Raw genomic sequence first — 27,044 nt, 5'->3', positions numbered from 1 at the left:
CAGTATGTAACATTTTTGAGACTGGCTTTTACTCAATGTAATTTGAAGGGAGAAACAAACAACAACCAAAAAGCCACCTTCTTCCAGCAAATATTAGGAAGCCTCTTGTAACTTTAGTCTCTTGAAACACAACACATCTTATCTCCCCACCCCCCGCCCCATACCTGTGAGCCTTAGATCAAGGATAAAACAGCCCTGCCATGTCACTATCCCACTGAGATCACATGAACCTTCTGCAGCCAAAGTAGAGATGGCAGTTTTTCCAAATCCCAAGCTGTGTTAGCATTTACATGTCTAGGGGTCAGAAATAAAGCAATTCAGAGAAATTCTCTGGAAGTGTTTAAACAACATTATCTGCCCATTTGGATCACCTGGGGAGCTTTTAAAAATCCCAGACTTGACATAGGAAGGTTTAATAGGGAGGTTCGTTTGTGCCAAGCACTGTTCTAATATATTTACTTAACTTTCGCAACAACGCTGTGATGCATATGTTATCATTATTCTTAATTTACAGATTGAAAGAAAGAGGCACATGATTTTTCTAATTTTTTTTTCTTTTTTAGGACCAAACTGCAGCATATGCAAGTTCCCAGGCTAAGCATTGAATGGAAGCTGCGGCCGCCTGCCTACACCACAGCAATGCAGGATCCAAGCCATGTCTGCGACCAACACCAAAGCTTGTGGCAAAGCTGGATCCTTAACCCACTGAAGCCAGAGATCGAACCCGCATCCTCACGGCTACTAGTCACTTTCTTAACCTGCTGAACCACAATGGGAACTCATTTTCCAAATTTCAACCGATACTATTTTTTATTTTAATTTTTGTATTTTTAGGAGTACACCTGTGGCATATGGAGGTTCCCAGGCTAGGGGCTGAATTGGAGCTATAGCTGCCAGCCTATGCCACAACCACAGCAATGCCGGATCTGAGCTGCGTCTGTGACCTACACCACAGCTCATGTCAACGCCAGATCCTTAACCCCCTAAGCAAGGTCAGGGATTGAACCTGCATCCTCATGGATGCTAGTCAGATTCATTTCCGCTATGCCACCACGGGAACTCCACTGATTTTCTAATTGACGGCAGAGCTGGGACTTGAACTAAGGCAATGTTGGCTCCAGAAATCCGCCTCTTAAGTGCCACCCGATCCTAACCTGCCTTCCAGCTGGCCAAGCTCACCTCGTCTCTAAACACTGTGGCAAAGTGAGAACAGTCTAACCCCACAAAGTGGGGTGCAACTTTCAACAAGTTGTTTTAACTTCTCTGGCCTTTCTCACTAGGAAAAGGAAGGAATTGGATCTTGAGCTAGGATTTTGTGAAACTAAAAATAACATAAATAAGAATCAGCTGCCCTCTGTGGCAACACAGGAACCAGAGTTTAATGTTTGATGACAGAGGCAGTAATCAAATTTCCACAATAAGCCTCAGGAATCTTCCTTTTAAGTGACAGGGCCAAACCTCTAACTTAAACAAAGAAGGGAAAAGGAATTTATTAACTCGTCAACCGGCTTCAAGATGGAATCATTAGAATTCTTCCTCACGTCCACCACCCCACACCAGCTTCCCTCCTCAACAACCCCCCCAACTTTCTGAAAGCCCTTTTCTCACTCTTCTGCTTTCCTTTGCTCACCTTCTCCTGGGCGGTGGGAAAAAAGGCCCCGGGGAGCTCCAGTGTTCCACCATTATCACACTTAAGTAGCCAGGAAGAAACAGTAAAACCATCTCCCTTTCACGATTAGGACTCTGCTCAATTTAGGTCACATGGCCAGCCCCAACCCAATCGCCACGGCCAGGGGATGGGCTATTATGATTGGTCAGTCTGTATCCCTTCATGAGGACAGAACGACTCACCACCGACGGCCTCCCTACAGAGAGAGGAAAGGATGAGAATTTCTCAGAAGGAAATTATGTGAGCCAGAACAAAACTTTAATAATCATGTAAGAGGTGTTTTTGTTGTGGCTCAGCAGGAAGGAATCCGACTAGAACCCCTGACGACGTGGGTTCAATCCCTAGCCTCGCTCAGTAGATTAAGGATCCACTATTGCCGTGAGCTGCAGTGTAGGTCACAGATGCGGCTCGGATCCTGTGCTGCTGTGGTGTAGGTCAGCAGCTGTAGTTCCGATTCAACCCCTAGCATGGGAACTTCCATATGCCGCGGGAGCAGCTCTAAAAAGCAATAAATAAAGAAAGAAATAATCATGTAAGAATAATGATGATAATTGACATTAGCTATTCTAAGTATCTCTACTTCAATGCCTGTGCTTCCCAGTTTTGTGAGATATAATTGGCATATAGCATTGTATTAATTTAATGGGTACAGCATAATTTGAAATGTGTATATACTGCAAAATGATTATCACAATATGGTTATTTAACATCTATCACCTCATATTACATTTTTTTTTTTTTTTTGCTTGTGATAGGAACTTTTAAGATTTACTCTTAGGAGTTCCCCTTGTGGCTCAGCAGGTAAGACCCCGACTAGTATCCATGAGGGTGCATGTTTGATCCATGGTCTCACTCAATGGGTTAAGGATCCCGTGTTTCCCCAAGCTGCAGGATTGGTCACAGACTTGGCTCGGATCCTGCATTGCTGGGGCTGTGGCAGAGAGTGGCTGCTGCAGCTACAAATGGACCCCTAGCCTGGAAACATTTGTAGCAGGTGCGGTCCTAAAAAGACATAAAGAAAAAAAAAAAAAAATTTACTCTCAACATCTTTCAAACATACAACAGAGTATCATTAACTCTAGTCGCTATACTGTGTATTACATGCCCAGGATTTATTTGTGTTATAACTGGAAATTTTTACCTTCTGACAACCTCCAACCATTTCCCTAACCACTACCCCTCACCTCTGGTAACCATCAATCTGCTCTCTGTATCCATGAATTAGGGTTTTTTGTTTTATTTTGCTTTGTTTTCTAATACTCCACATATAAGGGAGATCCCACATTATTGTCTTTGTCTGATTTATTTCACTTAGCATAAAGCCCTCAAGGTCCATCCAGGTGGTCACAATTGGCAGGATTTCCTTCTTTTTTATGGCTGAATAACCTTATTTATATATATCACCTTTTCTTTACCCTTTTATCCTCTAATGGACACTTGGGTTGTTTCTGTGTCTTGGCTATTGTAAATAATGCTGCAATGAATATGACAGTGCAGATGCTATGCTTTTTTTTTTTTTTTTTTTTTTGTCTTTTCTAGGGCTGCTCCCGTGGCATGTGGAAGTTCCCAGGCTAGGGGTCTAATCAGAGCTGTAGCTGCCAAGCCTACACCACAGCTCACAGCAACGCCGGATCATCAACCCACTGAGCAAGGTCAGGGATCGAACCCGCAACCTTATGGTTCCTAGTTGGATTCGTTAACCACTGAGCCACGACGGGAAATTTTTCTTTTTTTTGATACTATGCTTTTAAAAAAAAATTATTAAAGTATAATTGAAATACTATGCTTTTCTGATTGAAATTTTTACTGAGATCATTGTAGATTTGCCTAAAGTTGTAAGGAAGTCCAAGAGAGATCTGGTACCTTTTTCTCAGTTCCTCTTATGGAAAGATTTTGCTGTATAGTATAGAGTTAAATAACCTATGTACCGATAATGATTTAGTTAACCAGCTTTATTCAGGTTTCCCCAGTTTTACTTGTACTTCTGTGTGTACTTGGCTCCCTACATTTTGTCATCCCATTTTCTTTTTAATTGCATTATATGGCTTTCCGATGGAGGCTCTATAGTCCAATTCAAGGCACAGTTTCATTAAGTGGCTCCAAATGGCCAATCTCTCTGCTAAAACTGTCCTTTAAGAAACCAGGCCACAGTCATTACAGTTGTGCTTTGCCTGTGTGCAGAAATGACCTTAGCGTTTTCTGAGGGTCCAGGAGGAGGTAGCTGAAAGGCTATTTAGAAAAAAGGATTTGTCCTCCCCACTACATACTGCAAGGTGATGACTTAAGTATCCCTCATTACATGATCCTAAATGAATGTTAGATGTGGGCATGAGCCAGATTTTGGGGTCTCAAAGGGTCATGCTACCAACTTTCACTGTTGGATAGAGGTAGGACTCAGGCAAGAGAGCTCGGGGCTAGGAGGACGTTCTCCCATGAATGGAACATGCTAGAATAATAAGCAGCTAGAAGATATTTGGGCAGGGAGAAAGATTCTTATGCAAAATCATGAAGTCAGGAGACTAAAGACAAGCTCATATGCAAAACTAGACCCATGTTTGGTTTGGTAAAAATCAGTGAAGGCTAGAAGAGCTAGTGGAACTGGGATGCATGGGAAGGTAAGAGCAGGGAACACTGGAGGTTATCCACCCATCCCTAGATAGCTGAGCAAATGCCCTGGGGGTTTTAGGCAGGGCAGAATATCCATGCAGTCCTCTCTGGCATTTGCTGAAATATCTATGGTCTCTTGAAGCCAACTGGTAGATTTTCCTTTTTTTTTTTTTAATTAAAAAAATAAGATTATATTGACATACAGTCAAGGCTCGTATTTAAAGTACACAATTTAGAAACATGGATGCAACTAGAGGTTATCATACTAAGTGAAGTAAGTCAGAAAGAAAAAGACAAATGGCATATAATATCACTTATATGTGGAATCTAAAATATGTCACAAATGAACCTCTCTACAGAACAGGAAACAGACTCCCAGATACAGAAAACAGACTTGTGTTTGCCAAGTGTGGGGAGGGAGTGGGATGGACTGGGAGTTTGGGGTTAGTTGATGTAAACTATTACATTTTGAATGGAAAAGCAATGAGGTCCTGCTGTACAGCACAGGGAACTATATCCAGTTTCCTGGGATAGAGCATGATGGAAGATAATATTAGAAAGGGAATGTACATATATATTACTGAGTCACTTTGTGGGTCACCAGTAATATATACGTATATACTAAAGTGACCCAGTTATTTATATATATATATATATATATATATATATACACACACACATATACATTCCCTTCCTAATATTAATTTACATAATGTTATATATATTATATATATATTACTGGGTCACTTACTGTTATATAGCAGAAACTGGTACAACCTTGTAAATAAACTATAATAATAAAAAATAAAGGATACGATTTGGTAAATGTATTTTGGTGTATGTATGTACCTAGGAAAGCATCACCACAATCAAAACAGTGAACATGTCCTTCATCCTCAAAGCTTCCCTGTATCCTTTTTCTAATCCCTCCCCAATCCCCACAGTAGGTAACCACGGGCCCATTTCTATCACTATAGATTGGTTTTCATTTTCCAGAAATGTAAAGAAAATGGAATCATGCAGTACACACCATTTTTTGGTCTCTTTCTTTCATTGTAATTATTTTGAGACTCATCCATACTCACTTATGGATATAGCTATGTGTATATTACTTATCTATTTCAGGCCTTTTATTGACTGAGTTGTATTGCATTGTGTGGCTGTAACAGTTTGTTTATCCATTCAGCCAAGGGATGCCTCTTTGACCAGGGAAATTTTTGCCGATCCTAGGACCCCTAATGTCACGGGCCCAGTCATCCTGGCTTCTTTATGAGGTCAGGGGATGCTCTGAATCCCCACTGTGTTTACTCCTTCACAGTCTTGTGTCTTCCAGCGAAAGGACACCAGGAACACTCTTGTATTCATTTCCTAGGGCTGCTGTAACAGAGGAGAGGGGCTTAAAGCAGCAGGAATGTATTCTGTCATAGTTCTGAAGGCCAGAGGTTCTGAAATCAAGGGGCTGGCAGGGCCACTTCCCTATGAAGGCTGAGAGGGAGAAGGCCCCCTGGACTCTGCCAGCTTCTGGTGGCTCCAGGCGTTCCTTGGCTTGTGGCTGCATCATACAACCTCTGCCTCTTTACATGGTCTGCTCCTTCGTTTCTCTGCTTTCCTGTCTCTAGCAAGGACACTCATCATTGGATCCAGGAGCCATCCTACTCCAAGATGGTCTCATCGAGAGATGTGTACCTTAATTACATCTCAGAGACCCTTCTTCCTTCTTCTTTTCTGGCTTTCTTTGCTTCTGCCTTCCACAGCTCATCCCTCACAGCTGGTCCCTGAGAGACCTAGTGGAAGCTGGGTCTTGCCCAGCTCTAAAAGGAATGTGACTCGGGTGGGATAAAGAGCATCTGCCCCCAGCCCTACCTGGCTCTCCTATAAGTCCTTTTTCACATCCCCTTTTCAAAACCCTAAATGTATTATTTTACAGTTCTGTAGGGCAGAATCTCACCTGGCTAAAACTAGTTTTGGCAGGGCTGCAATCCTTCCATAGGCACTAGGAGCAAATCTATTTCCTTGCTTTTTCTAGGTTTTAGAGGCTGCCCGCATTCTTTGCTCACGGTCCCATCCGTCTGCCTTTAACGCCAGCAACATTGGGCCAACTATCTCATTCCAATGCTCTTCTCTCCCCCCCCTTTCACTTATAAGAACCTTCTGATTACACTGGGCCCACCTGGATAACCCAAGCTAAATTCCTTATCATAAGGTCAGCGGATCAGCAAACTTAATTCCATCTGCAACCTCAATCCCCCCTTTTCCATATAACCTAACACATTCACAGGTTCCAGAAATTAGGATGTAGACATTTTGGAAGGGCCATTATTCTGCCCATCATACCTCTCTTTCCTATTTTTCATCTCATCTGTGTCCCAGTGATTTCTTCAGATCTAGCTTCTAGGTAAAATATCTTCTCAGCTGTTTTTTAAACTACCGTCTAATTTATCTGCTGTTTTTTTTTTTTTTCCAAGTATCCTTGATTTACAGTATTGTGTTAGTTTCAGGTACACAGCAAATCATTCGGATATAAATATATATATTTCAGATTATTTTCTACCATAGGTTATTACAAGGTATTGAATGTAGTTCCCTGTTCATTGCTTATTTATTTTATGTATAGTAGTTGGCATCTCTTATTACCATACTTCTAATTTACTCTCCCCCCTTTACTTTTCCCTTTGGTAACCATAAGTTTGTTTTCTATGTTTGTGAGTCTGTTTCTGTTTTATATGTGGATTCACATATAAATGATATCATATAATATTTGTCTTTCTCTGACTTACTTCACCTAATATGATAATTGCTAGGTCCATTCATGTTGCTACAAATGGCAGCATTTTGTCTTTTTTATAGCTGAGTAGTATTCCATTGCATATATGTACTACATCTTCTGTATTCATTCATCTGTTGGTGGACATTTCATTTGCTTCTATGTCTTGGCTGTTGTAAATAGTGCTGCTATGAACATTGCATTTTATGTATATTTTCGGATTAGAGTTTTCATCTTTTCCCAATATATATATCCAGGAGTGGGATTCCTGGAACATATAGTAGCTCTACCTTTAGGGGTTTTTTTGGATGCACCCCTGGCATGTGGACGTTCCTGGGCCAGGGATCAAACCCACATGACAGCAGTGACCTGAGTTGCTGCAGTAAAAATGCCAGGTCCTTAACCCACTGTGCCACAGGGGAACTCCTATTTTTAGTTGCCTTTTTTTTTTCTTTCTTTTTTTTTTTTTTAGGGCCACACCTGCTGCATATGGAGGTTCCCAGGCTAGGGGTTGAACATGAGCTGTAGCCACCAGCCTACGCCACAGCCACAGACAGCAATGCAGGATCGAGCCTCGTCTGCAACCTACACCACAGCTCATGGCAACGCCAGACCCTTAACCCCCTGAGCGAGGCCAGAGATCAAACCCGTTACCTCATGGTTACTAGTCAGATTTGTTTCTGCTGCCCCACAATGGGAACTCATATTTTTAGTTTTTGAGGGAAGCTCCATACTGTTTTCCATAATGGCTGGACCAATTTACATTCCCACCAAGAGTGTAATGGGGTTCCCTTTTCTCTACACTTTCTGCAGCATTCATTATTTATAGACTTTTTGATGACAGACATTCTGCCTGCTCATACCCTCTTACAGAGATGCCCACCATTCCCCATGGTGTGTGTTACTCCTCAGTGTAAGAAGTATCAAACCCAAACAACTCAATTACAAGTGCTATAACGGACTGACTAGGGCCCACTCTCCCCCCGTTCCCTTGCCCAAAGACATGTCCATCTGGAAGCATAGAATGTAGGTTGGCTAAACCTAGAAGTCAGAGGCTGGGGAGGCAATGCTCTTTATCTCACTGAAATCACATTTATCTTAGCAGCTGGGACAGATTGAGCCTTACACTTGGTTTGTCATTGGAGCAGCTGTGATGGAAAGTAGGTGCCATGGAAAGTAGGAGCAAAGAAAGCCATACAATGGGGGGACCAAAAATACAAGAGTACAGAGGGTCCTTGTCTTCCTTTGCTTTAATCACCACTGATACCAGTTCCTGGCATGAAGTAGGTGCCATCTAAGTTACTTAGTGGATGAACAAATGAAAACATCAGACTTGATTTTTTTTTTCTGCCATTATTCCCATAGGAGGGGTTCCAATGGAGAAGATGGCGGCCTACAGCTCAACCAAGGCAGCTCTGACCATGTTTTCGGCAGTCATGAGAAAAGAGCTATCCAAATGGGGAGTTAAAGTCTCTGTCATCCAGCCTGGAAGCTTCCAAACAAGTAGGTGTCTGAACCCAAAGCCCTGCACTGTTCCTTATGGAAGGGATGCTGAGGGCCTTTCTCTCTGGCACAGATGGAGCGGAACCCTCAGAGGAGGACCAAAGAGAGGATGGGATGGTATGCTCCTTTAACACCGAGGGGCAGGTGTCAGGATCTGCGGTGCACAGCTGCTCCCCTGCCTCCTTTCAGCAAGGAATTAAGTTGGGAAGTGATGTATCTGTCAAACACCACCTCCTTCTCTCTGAAGGATATGACCCATCTCCATCCTCTCCTCTCCTCTCCTCTTCCTTAACTTCTCGAGTCTGGGCAGATGCAGACGACCCCTGTGGCTCCGTTCTTAGTTCTGGGACATTAAACAACTAATTGGTGGTTTAAGTGAAGATGTAAAAAAGCATGTCTAATAAATATCACACACTGGGAGGGACTGCTAACACACTAAAGAACAAACCCTAGAGTTTGAATATTAATCCAAATGTGCAAGACAAAAATCTAAAAAGAAAAGCAGAATTTTTTTTTTTCTTTAAACATGGCCACACTTACGGCATATGGGAGTTTCCAGGCTGGGGGTCAAATCGGAGCTGCAGCTGAGTCCTATGCCATAGCCATGACAACCCTGGGATCTGAGCCGCATCTGCAACCTGTGCTGCAGCTTGCAGCAATGCCAGATCCTTAACCCACTGAGTGAGGCCAGGGATTGAACCAACATCCTCAGAGAGACAATGTTCGGTCCTTAACCTACTGAGGCACAACAGGAACTCTCAAAACTTCATTTTGAAGCATCTGGCAGCTGGGAAATCCTAGGGTTGTCCAGGAGAAGGAAGACTCGGTAAAAGGGTTCATCCGGGAAGGAGATAGAGAGAAAGAGACCTGGGACGCCCAGGTTGAGAGGCTGGACCAGGACAGTAGGAATGGAGGGAAGGTGAAGCCTTGAGAAGGGTTTCCAACTCGGGGACTCCCTGGGTAGGGAGAAGAACTGAGGAGCGTTGATGGAGAAGGAAGTGTGTCAAAGATGATGCCAAATGGGACAGCCTGAGAGACAGAGAGGAAAGCTGCCTGATAGCTAGTGTCAGGGGAAAATGATGAGTTGTGATTTTAACCTGGCAGGAGGATTGAGGGCTGGCGACAGAGCCAACAAACATGTCCAACACACGGATGTAAGATTCTGTTTGAGCCAGAGGGCAACCCCGCAGTTAAGTTAGTTCCAAGGACTCAACGATCTTGTCAAAGCTAGCATTGGCGGAGAGCTGCTCTTATCAGGTGCTAGCCACTTTGCATAATTCTTCCTGATGTTGTTGATCTTGTTTTTTTATTGAGAAATATATACACCCAAGTTTTTATAAAAATTCAAGTGCTTAACGTACTTCACGTACTTAGATCAAAAAATAAGACACTGCCAGCTCCCAGAAGGCCCCATTTGACCCTCTCTACTCTTCCCTCTCTCCTCCCCTCAAAGTGCGACCTCTCCTAATTTTTGTAACCATCGTTTGTTTGCTGTTCTTTCCAGTGTCTTTCCCATGCATACATCAATCCCCAAACAATAGTTTGACTCTACTGGTTTTTGGACTTTCTTTCTTTCTTTCTTTCTTTTTTTTTTTTTTTTTTTGTCTTTTCTAGGGCTGTTTCTGCGGCATATGGAGGTTCCCAGGCTAGGGGTCTAATTGGAGCTGGAGCCACCGGCCTACACGAGAGCCACAGCAATGCCAGATCCGAGCCACGTCTGCGACCTACACCACAGCTCACGGCAACGCCAATCCTTAACCCACTGAGCAAGGGCAGGGATCGAACCTGCAACCTCGTGGTTCCCAGTCAGATTCGTTAACCACTGCGCCACGATGGGAACTCCTGAACATTGAATGGAATCCTTGTGTATGTATTCTTTAGCTTCTTTCTATGTGTATGGGTTCTTTCATCAAACATTATGTTTGCACAATTCATTTATGCTGTGTGTAGCTGTGGTTCATTCATTTTCATTGCCGTGAATACACTACAATTTTTCTACTATTGATGGGATATTTGGGTCATTTTTGGACAAGTGTGGAACAATTCGGCTATGGACCTTCTAGCACATGTACTGTGGCATTTGTGTATTAACAAAAAAATAACCAACCCATCTGGGAAAATACTGGAATTTTATTCCAGCAAAATGTAAGGATTACAAACCAGAAATCTCTGAGAACTGTTCTACCAGTTAGGAATCAAAGCACAGTTATTTAAGGTTTTTTTTGTTGTTTTTTTTGTTTTGTTTTGTTTTTTTGAGACAGAGGGCTATATATCACAATGATGTATTAATGACAGCTTACATAATCCAGATCTAAGCATCACCCTGGTGAGTCATGTAACCATGAGACAAGATCAAGAACGAATGTTATCTTTTAAGGCGTTGTCTTGTTGATGCTAGGAGAATGTTACTCTTTATGGTTGAGCAGGTATTCCTGCCAATGGGGGTAGGTTTGGTTGATGCATAAAGCAGTTACACAATGCACAGTGGGGGGAGAGAGGAGGCCAAAGGACAGAGAAGAAATTATGCTTAAATATTTCTAGTCTTGCCATAATATATGAATTTATTTCACATGTGTATGTGATTGTTCTCATGACACAGACTCAGGAATGGAATGGCTGGAATATATATATATATATTTATAGAGGGAGGATGTGGAGAGGAAAAGGAGTCCCCCAGCCAGTGAAAACAGAGATGGGGAGAAGGAGCTGGAGGAACAGGAGTACCTGCAAACTTGTTTTTCACGACTCAGAAGCCTCCAGAGTTGTAGCTGTCTGGGAAATCATAATCATTTCTTTAAGGTGGTGTCCCGCCTTCCTGAAAAGAAATGAGCAACTGAAACTTTGCATTTCCATGAATATCACTGATTTCACTGGCTTACGTTTCATAGCAAGGCAGCTGTGATATCCAGGAGTCACCTCCTCTGGCAAACAGTTCACCCCCACAGCGATCCTGGGCAACCACATGCTTTGTAGGAGGGAGGGTGGGCTGCCGCTCTCTTTCTGGAATGGGATCTGACTGTAGCTGTTATGCTTCAAAATGCATGTGTTTTTGGACCAGGCAGCCACCCTTTGCGATCGGTATCCTACAGAAGTAAATGCCGAGACACAAAAGGATGTACTGTACCAGGCTGTCAATGGCATCGTCGCCTGAAATGGTGAAACCTGGGAAGCCCTTTGATAGAGAGGTGGTGATGAAAAGCTGCTCAATGGAACATTCTGCTGCTCTGGTTTAAAACGACAGCTGTTGACCAGGTGGCAAGTCTGTGATTTTTTTACTAAGCAAACAAACAACCAAACAAAAGCAAAAACAAAACCCACAAACAAACAAAAAGCAGATTCCTGGAGAATATGTACAGTGTGGTCCTTTTTGCTTTTCTGTTTGTTCCTGGTAAAATAAAATTACACCAAAGCCAAACATGCGTATATAAGTTTGCATGAACAAGGAGGGACAGTAGAATAACACACAAAACGAAGTACCTCAGAGCAGATCAACTTTAAAACCATATGCTTCTCCTGTTATTCACTCTATATAATGAGTGGACTTTGTGCTACTATATTTTAAAGTAAATGTATAGATATTATTAAATTTTATATAATAAGCAAGAATTTACTTCTGTATTAAATATACACATATATATTTAACCCCACACAACTTATATATTAAAACTAAACAGATATTTAAATGATATTTACTACATTATTTAAAATGGAATTTATACTTATTAAATAGATAAAATGATGTTCAACATTATTTCATTTTATACACAGAAGCAGGCATAACTGCCATATTTCTAAAAATTGCATGTGTACTTATATATGTAGGTGTATACATATTTTATAGATAATCTATGTTATATACATTATCTTTTATATTGTATGTAATAGTCATGAAAAGATATATACTGGAATGTTTCTGGCGGCACTATTTGTGTGAGCCTCAAATTGAAAACCCAAATGTTGGGCTTCCTGTCGTGGCCCAGCGGAAATGAATACGGCTTGCACCCATATAGGTTCACTCCCTGGCCTCGCTCGGTGGGTGTAGAATCTGGTGTTGCTGTGAGCTGTGGTGTAGGCCAGCAGCTGTAGCTCCAGTTCGATCCCTAGCCTGGGAACTTCCATATGACTCAGGTGCGGCCCTAAAAAGCAAAAGCAAAAAACAAACAAACAAACAAAACACAACAACAACAAAAACCCGAAACAAACCCCAACGTTCATGACAGTATAATGGGTGAGTAATTATGGCATTTTTATAGAATGGAAAGCTATTTACTGCACACTACATGGCTGAATCTCACAACATCAGATATATGATTCCATTTGTATAATGTCTAAAGTGAGGTAAAACTACTCTCTTCTGTTCATCGGGACAGTGGCTCCTGGGAAGGCGACTCAGGCTGTTTTGTCCTTTTTTTGAACTAGTTGCTGGTTACCTGAGCTATTCAGTTTGTGGAAAACTAGTCATCTCTGCGCAGTTCTTTATGTATGTTTAAGAGAATATAATAAATGCCCTCATACAGCACATTCTTTACAAGGCGTTTGGGAACACCCCTCCCAATGGAAGCCAGTTCACAAGGGCCTTCTTCCCAATGAGGGGGAGGACATGCCTGTTTTGGCCTTACCAGCATCTGAACCTCTTTTTTTCTTGCATCCCAGACATCGCAGGCACGAGTGACCTGTGGGACAAGCTGGAGAAAAACATCCTGGATGACCTCACCCCTAACCTGCAGGAGGACTACGGCCAGGACTATATCCTTAAGCAACGCAGTTTTCTCAAGTTCATGAGCAACAGCTCTGAACCGGACGTCTCCCCAGTGCTCCTGGACGTCCAGCATGCCATCTCTGCTAAGAGCCCCTATGCATTTTACACGCCCGGAAAAATGTCTTTTTTGTGGCTCTGCTTTGCTTCATTTAGCCCTACTGTCCTATTTGATTACTTTAGCAAAAGCTCACATAGTTTTACAAGGGGCATGCCCAGAGCATTGAGCAAGGCTAACTGGAAGAATGAGGCCATGTAGGCAAATACGTGGGAAATGTTCTATTGTTGGAATGAAAGGGAGTTTCCTGCTTCCCATTAAAATTGTGGTTTATCCTACCTTGCATCCCCTGTGAACTCTGTTGGTTGAATAGGATTTACTACAGGGTGGAAATGACCGGCCTGGAGAGCATTAATTGGGTTTAGTTTTCACTGGATTCACATTTTGGATATTCTCTCATTCAGTTCTCATTGGAGACTGGAGGTAGCTATCTTCACCCCTATGTAAGAGATAAGAGAATTAAGGATCAGAGAGGTTAACTTCCTAGTTCATTGTCACACAGCTAACAAAAGGCAGAGCTGGAACTAAAATTCAGGTTGGACTCCCCTGCCTGCCAGGAGAGGAGGAAGAGAAAGAGAGATGAAGAGGAAAAAGAGAGAGGGAATGGTGAAGAGGAGGAGAAAATGGCCAGGACCCTGTCAAATCGAGTCGTTCTCACTGTGCACTGATATCCTACTGCAACTGCATCCAGGGTGCTGGATTCATTGCATGGAATCAGTGTTCCATGCACCTCTCTCCTTTCCTCTGCCAGGAGCCTGGGGATAAGAGGATAAGGTCGCCCATCTGAAGCAGGGCCCCTGAGGTCTTTTGGTAGACACGGGGCATATGACTGGCTGGATTGGTGTCCATGGGAACCATTCTTGTCGCCTCCATCTGAGCATCCAGGATGGAAGAGCCAGCATTATTACCTGGAAAAGCCCAGGTAAAGGGAGCAACGTCAGCCACTAAGGGAGGTGTAGCCAAGTCCACCTGGGGGAGGTTAAAGGGGAGGAGCTGGTGAGCAGACGGGGCAAGAAAGGAATGAGGGAAAAAATACCAGCTTGACACGAGGGAAGCAGAGGTCCAGACAGCTTGCTCGCGGCAAACCTCCCTTTGTTCCATTTCCTTTCTAGAATGTAAGGTTCTTCTTCTATTTTCCAACCCCACAGAGATTTTGGAAGAGTAGATAAACTGACAATGCTCTCTGACTTTCCCCCTAAGAAAATAATAAATAACAACGGAGATAAATAGTTATAAAATATTAGTACTATACATTATTAATGGCTGGTCATGCTGACTGTCCAGTGGTTTTACACCATTGCTTTAGGGCAGAACAGAAAGAAAAGAAAGAAAAAATCAAGTTTTAAGGGTCGATTTCCAAAAATAGGCACTTTTTGGAGATAACAGTTCTCAAGCCCGAGACTTCCATTTCCATAATTTGGATGTTGAAAGAACACATTTTTTATACAACCTGCTATCCAAAGTTTGGAGAAGGCCTGAGGATTGTGTGTTTCACTAAAAGCTGCTCTAAGAGTGGTTCTCAAAGTGTGCTTCCTGGACTTGCAGCATCAGCACCACCTGAGAACAGGTGACCTAAAACAATAAAATGACCAGGTATTATTTTACCAGCAAAACGAGTTTATCTGCAATAGCAAAGAATTGCAATTTGAGACATGCAATCTATGGCAAACCACATGCAAGTGCAGAGAACAGAGAGGACCTGTTCTTTTATAGAGGTGAAGAGCAGTTGGGGAAGAAGTATTACAGAGTCCACTGGGGAAAAAGTGTAGTGCGTTTTCATTGGCTGAATGGTGACCATCTCTTACTGGCTGGGATATTGCCCTATAAGGAGAAATCCTTCCTCCTGCTGGGTGGTAAAGCTGTAACCTTCTTCCTGTTGAGAATGTAGAGTACCTCTCTTCCTGTTGGACCTGAAGTTGGCCTCTAGTGGACAAACATGAGATTATCCCATTCTGACCTCCTGACTCCATTTAAAATGAGGTTTCTGTTATCTAATTTTCAGAGAACCTATTAGAAAGGCAGGTTCTGGAGTTCCCGTCGTGGCGCAGTGGTTAACGAATCTGACTAGGAACTACGGGGTTGCGGGTTCGATCCCTGGCCTTGCTCATTGGGTTAAGGATCCGGCATTGCCGTGAGCTGTGGTGGGTCACAGATGTGGCTTGGATCCCACATTGCTGTGGCTCTGGCGTAGGCCGGCAGCTACAGCTCCGATTCGACCCCTAGCCTGGGAACTTCCATATGCTGTGGGAGCGGCCCAAGAAATTGCAAAAAGACCAAAAGAAAAAAAAAAAAGAAAAAAGAAAGAAATGCAGGTTCTCAGGAGCCAACCCAGTTGTATCTCAGGTGCCTATGGCTGCTGGAACAAATTACAAAAAAACTGAGCAGCTTAAAAGAACACACATTTAGGAGTTCCTGTCATGGTGCAGTGGAAACAAATCTGACGAGGAACCACGAGGTTACGGGTTTGATTCCCTGGTCTCGCTCAGTGGGTTAAGGATCCAGCGTTGCCATGATCTGTGGTGTGGGTTGCAGACAGGGCTCGGATCCCACATTGCATAGGCTGGCAGCTACAGCTCCGATGAGACCCCTAGCCTGGGAACCTCCATATGATGTGGGTGCAGCCCTAAAAAGACAAAAGACAAAAAAAAAAAAAAAAAAAAAAAAAAAAGGAAAAGAAAAGAAAAAAGGACATTTTAAAATTTACAGTTTTGGAGGTCAGACTTCTAAAATGGGTCTTACAGGGCTAAAATCAGTGGTCAGCAGAGCCGTGTTCATTCCGGAGCCTCTAGGGGAGAATCTTTCTCTTGCCTTTTCCACCTTCCAGAGATCTTCTGTATTTCCTTGCTTGTGGCTGCATCACTCTGACCTCTGCTTCTGTGTTTTCTTGGACCCTCCTGCCCTGGCTGTTATAGGACCCTTGAGATGACACTGGACCCACACAGATATTCCAGGATAATCTCCCCATCTCAAGGTCCTTAACTTAATCACACCTGCAAAGTCCCTTTGGCCATGTGAGAGTCCCATCTTCATAGGCTTCAGGGATTCATGTGCCATTATCATTAGCCATTTCATCAGAGCATTATCCTACCAAACATACTTAGCTGAGTCAGGAACTCTGGGAGGGCACCCAGCAACTTCTATTGTAAGGAGCCCTCTGGGAGAGGCACACGCAAGTTTGAGAGCCCCTACACTCGGCCACAGAGTAAGCAGGCTGTGGGCTGTGCGGTCTGGTCACAGAAGGAGGGGGAAGCTCCTTGAGGACAGAGCTGGAGGCGTCAAGTTGAGACCTGAGTGTGGGGCCTCCTTTCTGTTCTGCAGGCTCCCAGGAGTTGAAGGCTCTGCAAGGCATGGGGACAAGGTGCTGAATACAGACCCAGATGGGTCTGAGGATGCTGATCAGAGAAGCGCCTAGCTGGCTTCCCTGCAGAAGGGCTCCCCACGACCTTGGGGTTACTTCACAGGGACAGAAACCACAATGGGGACTATGTGGTGGAGACACTGACCTCTCACCACCACTCTTGCCATGACTCCTTTGGGTTCGGGTGGAGAGCGATCTGGACAAGTGGCTGAGGCTCCTGGAGAGAGCAGAGAAAAGAGCTCAGAATGAAGACTCCAGGCACCTGCAGCGAGGTTGGCGGACTACGGGATCAGAGGCCACTGGGTGGCCAGCCGTGAGCTGGGGGCTGAAGAGAGGATGAGGAATCCAACCAGAGGCCAATGCACCACGTCAGGAACTCCCACAATGCCCATGTTAAACCAAAGCTTCTAGAGCCCACTAAGAGGAGCATTTGGTAGAGACTGAAGCCAAGAGAGAGGAAAATAGACCATTATGATGAGGACAAACCAAAGTCTGATGACAGAGTTTGAGACCCTTTATCTAGCTATACCTGTACATCTACCATTTGGACTGATTTCCAAATTGTGAAAGGCAATACACTTCCTTTGGGCTACTGTGAGTTGGGTTTTCTATCCTTTGCAAAAGAATTAGTTCCTTACAAATACACACTCTGGGAGTTCCCATCGTGGTGCAGTGGTTAACGAATCCGACTAGGAACCATGAGGTTGCAGGTTCGATCCCTGCCCTTGCTCAGTGGGTTAAGGATCTGGTGTTGTCCTGAGCTGTGGTGAAGGTCACAGATGCAGCTCAGATCCTGGGTTGTTGTGGCTGTGGCATAGGCCGGTACGGCCCTAGTAAAAGACAAAAAGACAAAACAGACAAACAAACAAAAACCCCAAATACATACTCTAGGGAAGGATTCAGGGAAGCATGAGGAATAAAGTAACAGTTGATGGAGACAACAGGCAATGCCGAAATATCCTAGGAGAGGAAAAAAAAATGAGATTAAAGAAAAAAAAAAAAAGGATGTTAGGGTGGATGATGTTACCACTGAGAGGCCACCTCTCAAAGAAAGGCAATTTTTCTGTTACAATTTCTTTGGGGATTTTATCTCCAAAGTCTGTGCCCATAGTTCCTCTGGGAAAAGGTGACACAACATCCTTGCTGAGTCCTATGACTCAAAGGAATGAATCAAAGATTTCAGCTGATCGCTAGCAACTCTAGACTAGTGAAATCATGCTTGGCTAAGACAACAGTTTTGGGTACACTGTGTCTAGTGTGGTAAGACACCCCGGTCCTGGATCATCACAAAAATTATTTAACTCATTGCAAAATAGAGAGATGACTGAAATGAGAAACCCAGCTCACCATGGGAACAGGAAGATCAACAAAGACACTGAAGGCTTTTGCCCTAAATTATTTGTTCTTTTCTGGTTATTCCATCCTCATCAGAGTATCCTCCTGGCCATTAGGTAACTGCTCCAGGAATTTTTACCACAGACATAACTTTGTTTAGATCCACCTTCTGTTCTTTTACCTGTTTTGATACAAGGTAACGCTTCGTTGTTGGCTATCAGGTAACCCCTCTTGGACTTGGTCCTCTGTTCTCTCACCTGACTATCCAGTATGAACCAATTCCATATAAAGATAGAGAAGGGCTTACTGGAAAGATCCTGTTTTTTGAACTGGGTATGATTTTCGGGTAAGACTTAAATGTCTGTGCAAGAAACTTTCACGGATAACACGAAATTCACAGTTTCATCTTGAATACCCTTGATGAGTAGCAAATTGTAACTAAAAAAAACTATGAAAGGATCAGGTCAATATCTGTCATTGCCATCCCAACGGCTATAATTTTCATTGGCAGGGGTGGCGGGGTGGGAGGGGTGTCTTGTGGCCCAGCACCCACTGACCTTCTCATCTGGAAGTCATTCCCCAGGTGTGAATTCTTGGTAGAAAGCAATGCCTTTTCTCCAACTACAGAAGCCAGCCTCTCCCAGAATCTTTGCCTCTGGCCTTGAGCATCCTGAACGTCATGGCCTTCCCGGGACATGAAATGGTGACTGAGGGATATGAAGAGCGACGGTGGGCGTCTCCCACAAATGGCAGTCGTTGTGTTTCCTGTCTCTTGACCCTTGGAGACACTTGGCCCCATCAATTCTATTTCTCAAACTTAGCCTTCCAGGCTTGCCTTGATCAGGTGTATCATCCATCCATCTGTCTATCTCTCCATCTTCAAATAACTCCCATTTTGTTCGGAGTTGGAACCCATTTTCTGTTACTTGCAACCACAAGTATTTTATTTCCTCCTCCTCAACAAAGTGTTTTCAAAGGCCCACTCCCACAGCTTCATGGGTCCCTGGGTGAATGGCTCCGAGAAGGATGCACCCTCTACAAGGAAGGATGGAGTGTGCATTTCCCCTTGGGTACCATCCCAGTGGCTCTCTCCTCCTCTCTTGCTGTGTCTAGGACTTTGCTCCACCTGCAAGGAGGCTGTAGGATGGGGACTCAGGCAGGCTCTGGATTCTCATCTCTTCTTCCTGGTTTCTATGAGAAACAATTTCATAACCCCAAGTGGTGGGGTGGCCTCCCCTGGACAGAAGGCTCCAGGTTAAAACTAAGGGGTGAGACTCAGATTTGACTTGGCAGGGTGGGAGACGTAAGGGGGAGGGGTGTTTGAAGGAACACTTTTCCAGGGAGGCTTATAAGAACTGGGGAGACTTTACTAGTCTCTTCCATTGTAAGATCAAAGGACCACTCTCCCCGCCTCCTGCACCATGATTTTGGTTTTGTGTTTGAATTGTGGTTAATATGGCTCCAAACCTGTCACATATTTGGTGGCAGAGCAGCCAGGTGGTATAGTAGGGGTATTTTGGAGGTACTGAGTATTATGGACTGAATGCATCCCTTCCAAATTCCTATGGTGAAAACCTACCCCGCAATGTGATGGTATTAGGATGTGGAACCACTGGGAGGACATCAGGTCTTAAGGGTGGAGTCCTCCTGATGGGATTAGTGCCCTAGGAAGAAGAGAAAGGGGACAGCTTGCTTTTCTCTCTCTGCCATGTGAAGATACAAGAAGGTGGCCATCTGCAAGTCAGGAAGTGAGTCCTCTCCAGGCACCACATCTGCTGGCAGCTTGATCCTGGACTTGCCACACTGCAGAATTGTGAGAAATAAACGTTTGTTGGGGAAGCCATCTCGTGTAAGGTAATTTGTTATCAAAGCCAGAACTGACTAAAACGCATAGACTTGGCTTGAATCTTGGGCCTGCTCTTCCACAGCTGGGGGACCTGAAGCAAGCTGTTTAACTTCTCTGCATCTAAGGCATTTTCTTCTTTTTCTCTAAAAACAGTGGTAATGCTAATCTCATAAGTTTACTGTGGTGACAGCATAGTAATGCAAAGGGATTAGCCAGTGCCTAGCATTTAATGAGGACCCCCAAACACACAGGATAGTAGCCTTTGGTATTTTCTTCTTTCTATCTCAGCATGTTTGCTCTGGAGATAAGGTTACCTTGGTGTGTCCTTTCTAGGTTGAGATTGGATGGTGTGCTGGACAGTGACTGGTTAATGCTTCTCCCTCCCACAAGAGCACAAGGTAGTCTTTCATGGACAAACAATGAAGTTCACACCTCCTCCTCTTCCTAATAACTGCTACTGCCTTTTTTTTTTTTTTAAAGCTAACAATCACTTATATCTTCCTATGTGCCAGGAACTCCGCTATTGACATGAATTAACCAATTCAATCCTTGTGACAACCCCATGACACACGTACTATTATCAGCTACATTTTTAGATAAGAAATCAGGCTTAGAAATCTAATTAACTTGCCCAAAGCCACACAACCAGTATGTAGCAGAACTGAGGCTTTTTTAAAATTGTGGTAAAATATGTAAAACATACTAATTTGCCTTTTTAACCACTTTAAAGTCTATAATTCAGGGGCATATAAGGTACCCATTCACAATGCTGTGCAATTATCCCCATTATCCGTTTCCAGAACTTTTTCATCATCCCAAGAGTTAAGCCTTGAAGCTGAGTTTGTGCAACTTCTAATTTGTGAAAGGAGCCTATTCTGCAGTGGTTAGAGCATAAATTCTTCATGGGTTCAAATTTCAGCTCTGTGATGAATGAGCTATGAGATCCTGGGGCAAGTTACTTCATTTTTCTAATATCTTCATCTGGAAAGGATGACAATTAATGGTGCCTATCTTACAGAGTGATTATCATAGTACATAATTTAATCTAGATTAAGTACTTACAATTCACCTGGGAAGCAAGAGGCACACAACAAACATTAGCTATTACTCCATAGTGCTAATCATAGGTGCTATGGTATTGATGGGAGGAAAGCTGGAACATGAGAGCGTCAGGAAAGATGGTATGATGTGGAGGATGTGGAGAAGGCGTTGGGCCACATAAACTTTTATTCAAGCTCGCTTTGAGGTGGGCTTGAGGTGATATATCACTTCCTTGCCGCAGGTTGATGGGATTTCATTAGGTCTCTAAAATCTCCTCTGATGCTGAAAGGCAACATGATCCCCCCAATCACTAGATAACTGGGTGCCCTAAGCAGACAACTGATAACACATATGTGCATCTTTACCTACAGAGATGGGTCCCTGGCACATAGAGAGCCTGGGATGAACTGCAGAACAGAAGCCTGTGAAAGCAACATCCTCAGACCCCTCTCGTCCTCTGGACTCCAGGCCAGAAACAAAAAGCTCACAACTTCCAGGCCACTTCCCTCCTCCTTCCATACCACCAAGGAAGAATTTACAGAAAAGATTAAAATCTCAAACAAACGTACAGTGAGCATGCACCAATGTTTTATATGACTCATTAATGAAAGAACCAGTGGGATGGCAGATCTGGCTTTAGAGAGGATGTGAGAAGTGATATATAAAACAACAGTGCTCTTAAAAATAATAGAAGGATGCTACTACAATTAGATTGCTAAATGAGTTATAAAACTACAAAGCTGGTTAAGCTTCTATACAAGAATATATCCATGCTGTTTGGGTCTATATTCTCTGCTGATCAGAAAACATTCACGTCTCTACTGCATAAACATAGTCTATACCAAGTTTTCCCCAAGTTACCATCTACCCTTGCAATGCTGGATCCCTAGTCAATATATAAATTCATATTTCCTTTGAGTTGGGTGGTTCTTAAAGGGCTTTGAGACAATGCGCTGACGTGATACAAAAAAGATCAGAGATGTCTTTTTGTCTTTTCTCCAAGTTCTGGGTGATTTTTTTGGTAACAATAGGCAAGGTAGGGATGGCTAAGCAATCAGAAATTCTTTTCTGCCAAGCTTTAGAAAAGGCCTCAAGAAGACAAAAAAAAAAAAAAAAAAAAAAAGAAAAGGCCTCAGATGCTTTTCCAGGACCAGTTGATGAGGACTGACGCAAAGGAGGAACCGGATCTGCGGGACAGCCCTTGATGACAATGGTGGATGGTTTAGAAGTTCCAGACAGCTGCTCCCACAGCTGGCTGAGCATATTCCAATGCCTTAGAGCTCTGGCTTAGCCATGACGAAAGACCTAAAGAAGCATCATCTTTCACTGAGAGGTGAGAGGTCAAAGGAAACAAATGTTTTTCCATCCCTCATGTTCACTTGTTCTTCCTAGATCAGGATTTCATAGATAAGCTATGTGGCTTCAGAGCCATTTATTTCACACTGATGGGAATGTTTTGACTGTTAACAGTGTAGAAGGTTGTGTTAAATGGGTGAGGCGCTTGGAAGGGGGTGGGTGCTTTGTTCTTAGTTACGGCAGGTGCTGCCAGCAAACCTACAGTGTGCGGTCCATCCATCCAGTGAATGGACCTGCTGCAATCAGGAGAAATGGGAAGATTAGGCTCCTGAGGAGAAGCAATCATCCTTCAACCACTACTATGTGCCAGGCTCTACTCAAGTCCATTTACTGAGTGTCTCCCCTAGAAAGATCACGAGATGCTACCATATAACAAGCTTCCTCTGTGAGCTACGCCAGGGCCTGTGAGCCTCTGCCCACAAAGGCAGGTCTGTGTGCAGCAGGAAGAAGGCTGAAAAAGTGTGCAAGGGCCCTTTGTTGGAATGTTTGTTCTTATAATTACAGTGTTTAAATTGTCAACAAAGTCTCCTACCTGAAAATTACACTTGACATTTATATATCTACGCAAAATTGAGGAGAAGATGGCTCATCAGTGTTTCAAATAGGATAAGAGAACACTAATTCAGTGTCATCACGGGGTTTCATTTCTGTCCTGAGAGAAAATAAGAAGGGACAGGAAATGTTCGCTCTCAGGCTGCTGTGAATGGTCAGTTGGGGAAAAAGCATAAGAAAAGCATGAGGCAGAGGCTGGAAGCTGAGCAGGTGACACCTGGCAGCATGATTTTTATGCAGTAAAGGGAAAGTGGAAGATGTGACCCATCTCTGAGTCTTGGTATCTCGTGACTTCTGCTTCCCTGTTCCTTAAGAGGGAAATGCCTACCTTGCTGAGAGGTGAGAGACAACCCCACTTCACTGACCATGAAGTAAGAAGCCGGAGGAGGGAGGAGTGGGCCCAAAGCCAAGAAGGCATCCTTGCCCTCCCAGAACTCACTGTGTCGGTGTCGGGAATACACCAAGGCTTTCCTCAGCCTTCTGAGGGTCAGCATCCACAAGGACCTTGAAACTAGAAAGTGTCAACAAGAGAAACATCCTAAGGTTGTAGGTAAGAAGACTAAAAACATGTATCACACAATTACTGATCAGAACAAAGTTGGCACAGTTATACCAATGCCAGACAAAACAGACTCGAAGGGTTTCACACATTATATGTCCTGCACATGCCACCTGGAGCCCAAATGCTTCTGCTCTGTGACTCCTGGCCACCCTGCCTTCTCTGATCTGTCCTGGGGTGTCGACATCAAGGCAGATCAGGGCTGTCTACTTGGCCCATCCAGCTGACACCGCTGAAAGGAGGGAGTCTTCCCTCCCCCCTCAACCTTGGGTGTTCGCTTTCATCTCTCAACTGCTGCATTCCCAACTGGGTCTCCTGCTCAGCAAGTTTTTCCTGAGTTCCCACCTTGTGCCAGGTACATCTGGGAACAAGACAGATGGATCCCTGCTCTCCTAGAAACTGATGATATAATGAGGAAGACAAACATGCAGCAACTAAATGAAGAGTTGGGGGTAAACGTGTGATCAGTGCTATTATGTGGGAGTCCCCAGGAAGCTCGACAGACCTATCACAAGGGGTTCCTGATTTTAGCTGGTTCCCACCAGGGCTCCAATCACCACTGGCTCTTCTGAAAAGAAGCCAGTAGAGGAGTTCCCTGGTGGCTCAGTGGGTTAAGGATCTGACATTGTCACTGCTGTGGCTCAAGGTCATTGCTGTGGGTGTGGCCAAAAAAAAAAAAAAAAAAAAAGGAGCCAGTAAAAGATGAAACCCTTCATACTCGGTCCTAGGAGGTGAAAGGAGGTAACAGCCCTCCCCTGAATAGCTGCTTGATGTTCCAAATCACTCTAACTCAGATGCTGCTGCTCCTAAATTCTAGAGATATGACTCCCATCCCCAGCTGACACCTGTGGGAGAAGCACAGTTCTGCCCCGGCCTGACTATAAAGTCAGCCCCAAAATGGGGACTCAGCACCCAGATCCACAGGCCCTGGAACCACAAGGAGGAGCCTGGGTTCTGGTTTGAGGTGACAAACTGCAGAATTAGTTTGTTCTGATAAGTGATTTTAAAACTTCAAGGCACAGGCCAGGTGGCAGAGGCCCAAGAGGGTGCGAGGGCCTCTCTGGCCAAGCTGAGCAGATGAATGGAAACCGCTGGGCAGGGGCTGAGGCTGCTTTTATACCGTTGAGCTTGCTGCATACAGATAACAGACCTCATTGAAAACTGGCTCATGCCTTTAGGTTGCCTTCTTTCACACCTACTCAGAGCAGCCTGTAAATCAGGGTCCTGAATGGCTGCAGGGCTCCTGAATCCAGCGAAGGCAGTGTCCCTTCCTGTCCTCCCCAGACTATGTTTCAGGGTGGATGCTAGACTCCAGTCCCTATTACAGATTACTACAGAATTTTACTAATTGTCCATTAGACACAGTTCCAAGGATGCATGGCTTGGTCAGGGAGTGAGTGGTCACTGAAGGCCATTGAAGGTCATTGCTGCCGTAGCAGAATGTGTTGTGAAATGTACAACCTGTACAACCGCATGTGTCAGCCTTGCTGAGCTTTATGATCTTCAAGGACAGTTTCTATCATCCTTCCTTAAAATGCACCCCACAAGGGCAAAGTTAGCACCAGACCCCAGCGGATGAGCAGGTAGCAACTGGAGAAGAAAAGGTAGGAATTCAGCTTTTGTTCCACTTCCCTGGTGAAGCCTTCTGTTGCAGGGTCACCAGAAATGATTTTGGGTCCTAAGCAGCAATGCTTCAGGTTCTGAATAACCAGAGACTCTGCTAGGACACCCAGAAGGCAGGGCAGGTTTGGGGTCCCAAAGACCAAGCTTCCCACCAGGAGTGGTTGTTATTACCTCTCGCCTTGCCATCCTCAACATCTTGGAGGAGGCAGCCTGGAAAGCATTTCTAGTGGAGGAAGATGAAGAGATGGGGATGGGAAGGCAGGGAGACAGTGGGTGGAGCTGAGGCTGGAGATGGTGGGAGGGAGGGGGGCAAACGTATAGGAGAAGGAGTTCAACAAAAAAAAGAAGAGAGAGTGAGCAGGGGGCATGGAGGTAGAGCAGGAGGGTGAGGAATCTTAGCTGGATAACATTTTACCTTTTTTCAGGTGCAAGTCAGTGCAAATCCAGAATGCTGAAGGTGCTGAAGGTCTTGAGTGCTTATGGAGGACCTCTTGGAGGAGGTGGCATTTGGGCTGAGAGCAAAGGAATTAGTGGACATAATTAGTGGACACAATCATTTCTAATATGTGTGTGTGTGTGTGTATCGCCATGGCGCACAGAAGTTCCCAGGCCAGGGATCGAACCTGCGCCACAGAAGTGACAACACTGGATCCTGAACCCACTGAGCCACCAGAGAACTCCATAATAGAGATTGTTAAAAATTGAGCATTATTTCATGTACAAGAAACACACACACACACACACACACACACACACACACACACACACCCCTTAAGCTCATGGCTCAATGAGTAGCCCATGCTGGTGGGAATAGAGATACAGGTTAATGCCTCTCTCCATACAGACATCCGGTTGTTCCTTAACTGCTTGTTGAAAAGACTTTACCTTCCTCATTGAATTGCTATCACATTTTGTTAGAAATTTACAGATCCTCTAGATGTGGGTCTATTTCTGGGTTCTCCTCTATTCCACTGACCTATTTGTCTATTTTATGCCAATGACATATGCTTTTCTGTCTTTTACTTATTTTAATTAATTAATTAATTTTTAGGGCCACACCTGTGGTGTATGGACATTCCCAGGCTAGGGGTCTAATTGGAGCTATAACTGCAGGCCTACACCACAGCCACAGCAACGTCTGTGACCTGCACTGCAGCTTGAGGCAATGGTGGATCGTTAACCCACTGAGCAAGGATGAAACCCAAATCCTTGTCGGGTTAGTTTCCTCTGAGCCACAACAGGAACTCTCTTGTCTTTTATTTTTGATCTCCTATTTTTCACTTGACCATATTCCTTTAGTGGTTAGTCAAAATTTTAACTCAAACACTTAAAGTTATACTTTAAAAATCAACTCCCTTCCCAACTTTCACATTATCTTTTTTCTGGTATTATTGCTTAAACCAGGTAATTAGGCTATTTACGAACAATGCATATTTAATTTTCCTGTCTATTCTTTGATATTTTTTTAAGGGAGGGAAGAATAATAGCTCTTGGTCTCTGGGTTTGTGACAATAAATTTCAATCCAGACTTCTATACTCAAGTGAACTATCATCAATAGTGATTCCATGCTATGTCCCCACTGCAGGATTGTAGGCAGCCAACAGAAGCTGGAGAAGGCAAGGAAGAGAGCTGCCTGGTGAGCCTCTGAAGGTGCTCAGCCCTGCTGACACCTTCATTTTGGACTTCGGGCCTCCAAAACGGAGAAAGAATCAATTTCTCTTGTCTTAAACCACCCACGCACATACACCCACCCACCCACACACAAGAGTGATTATTCCATTTCTAAGCATGAGTTCAAGGTCTAGTTCCCAAAAGAATTTTCTTATATAGTCTCACATGAGTCATCCATTTTTTAAAAAACACATTTTAAAAAAGAAGTTTTTGGTTCACAGCAAAATTGGGAGATTACAAAGATCTCTCCTATACCTACAATGTGCATAGCCTCCTCCACAACCAACATCCCCAACACAGTGGTACATTTGTTACAAGTGATGAACCTACAGTGATACATTATAA

General features: G+C 43.9%; 1 protein-coding gene across 1 annotated transcript in view; it reads left to right on the top strand.

The window, feature by feature from the left end:
• Nucleotides 1-13,558, top strand: part of HSD17B2 (hydroxysteroid 17-beta dehydrogenase 2) — a 64,006-nt gene extending 50,448 nt beyond the window's left edge. The window contains 2 exon segments of the mRNA NM_001167649.1: nucleotides 8,406-8,543; nucleotides 13,197-13,558. Of these exon segments, the coding sequence (NP_001161121.1) occupies nucleotides 8,406-8,543; nucleotides 13,197-13,558 (500 nt within the window).

This window comes from Sus scrofa, chromosome 6, assembly GCF_000003025.6.
Source record: "Sus scrofa isolate TJ Tabasco breed Duroc chromosome 6, Sscrofa11.1, whole genome shotgun sequence".
NCBI classification, from domain to species: domain Eukaryota; kingdom Metazoa; phylum Chordata; class Mammalia; order Artiodactyla; family Suidae; genus Sus; species Sus scrofa.
Note: the sequence above shows the minus strand (reverse complement) of the source record. Positions and strands in the feature narration are given on the sequence as shown.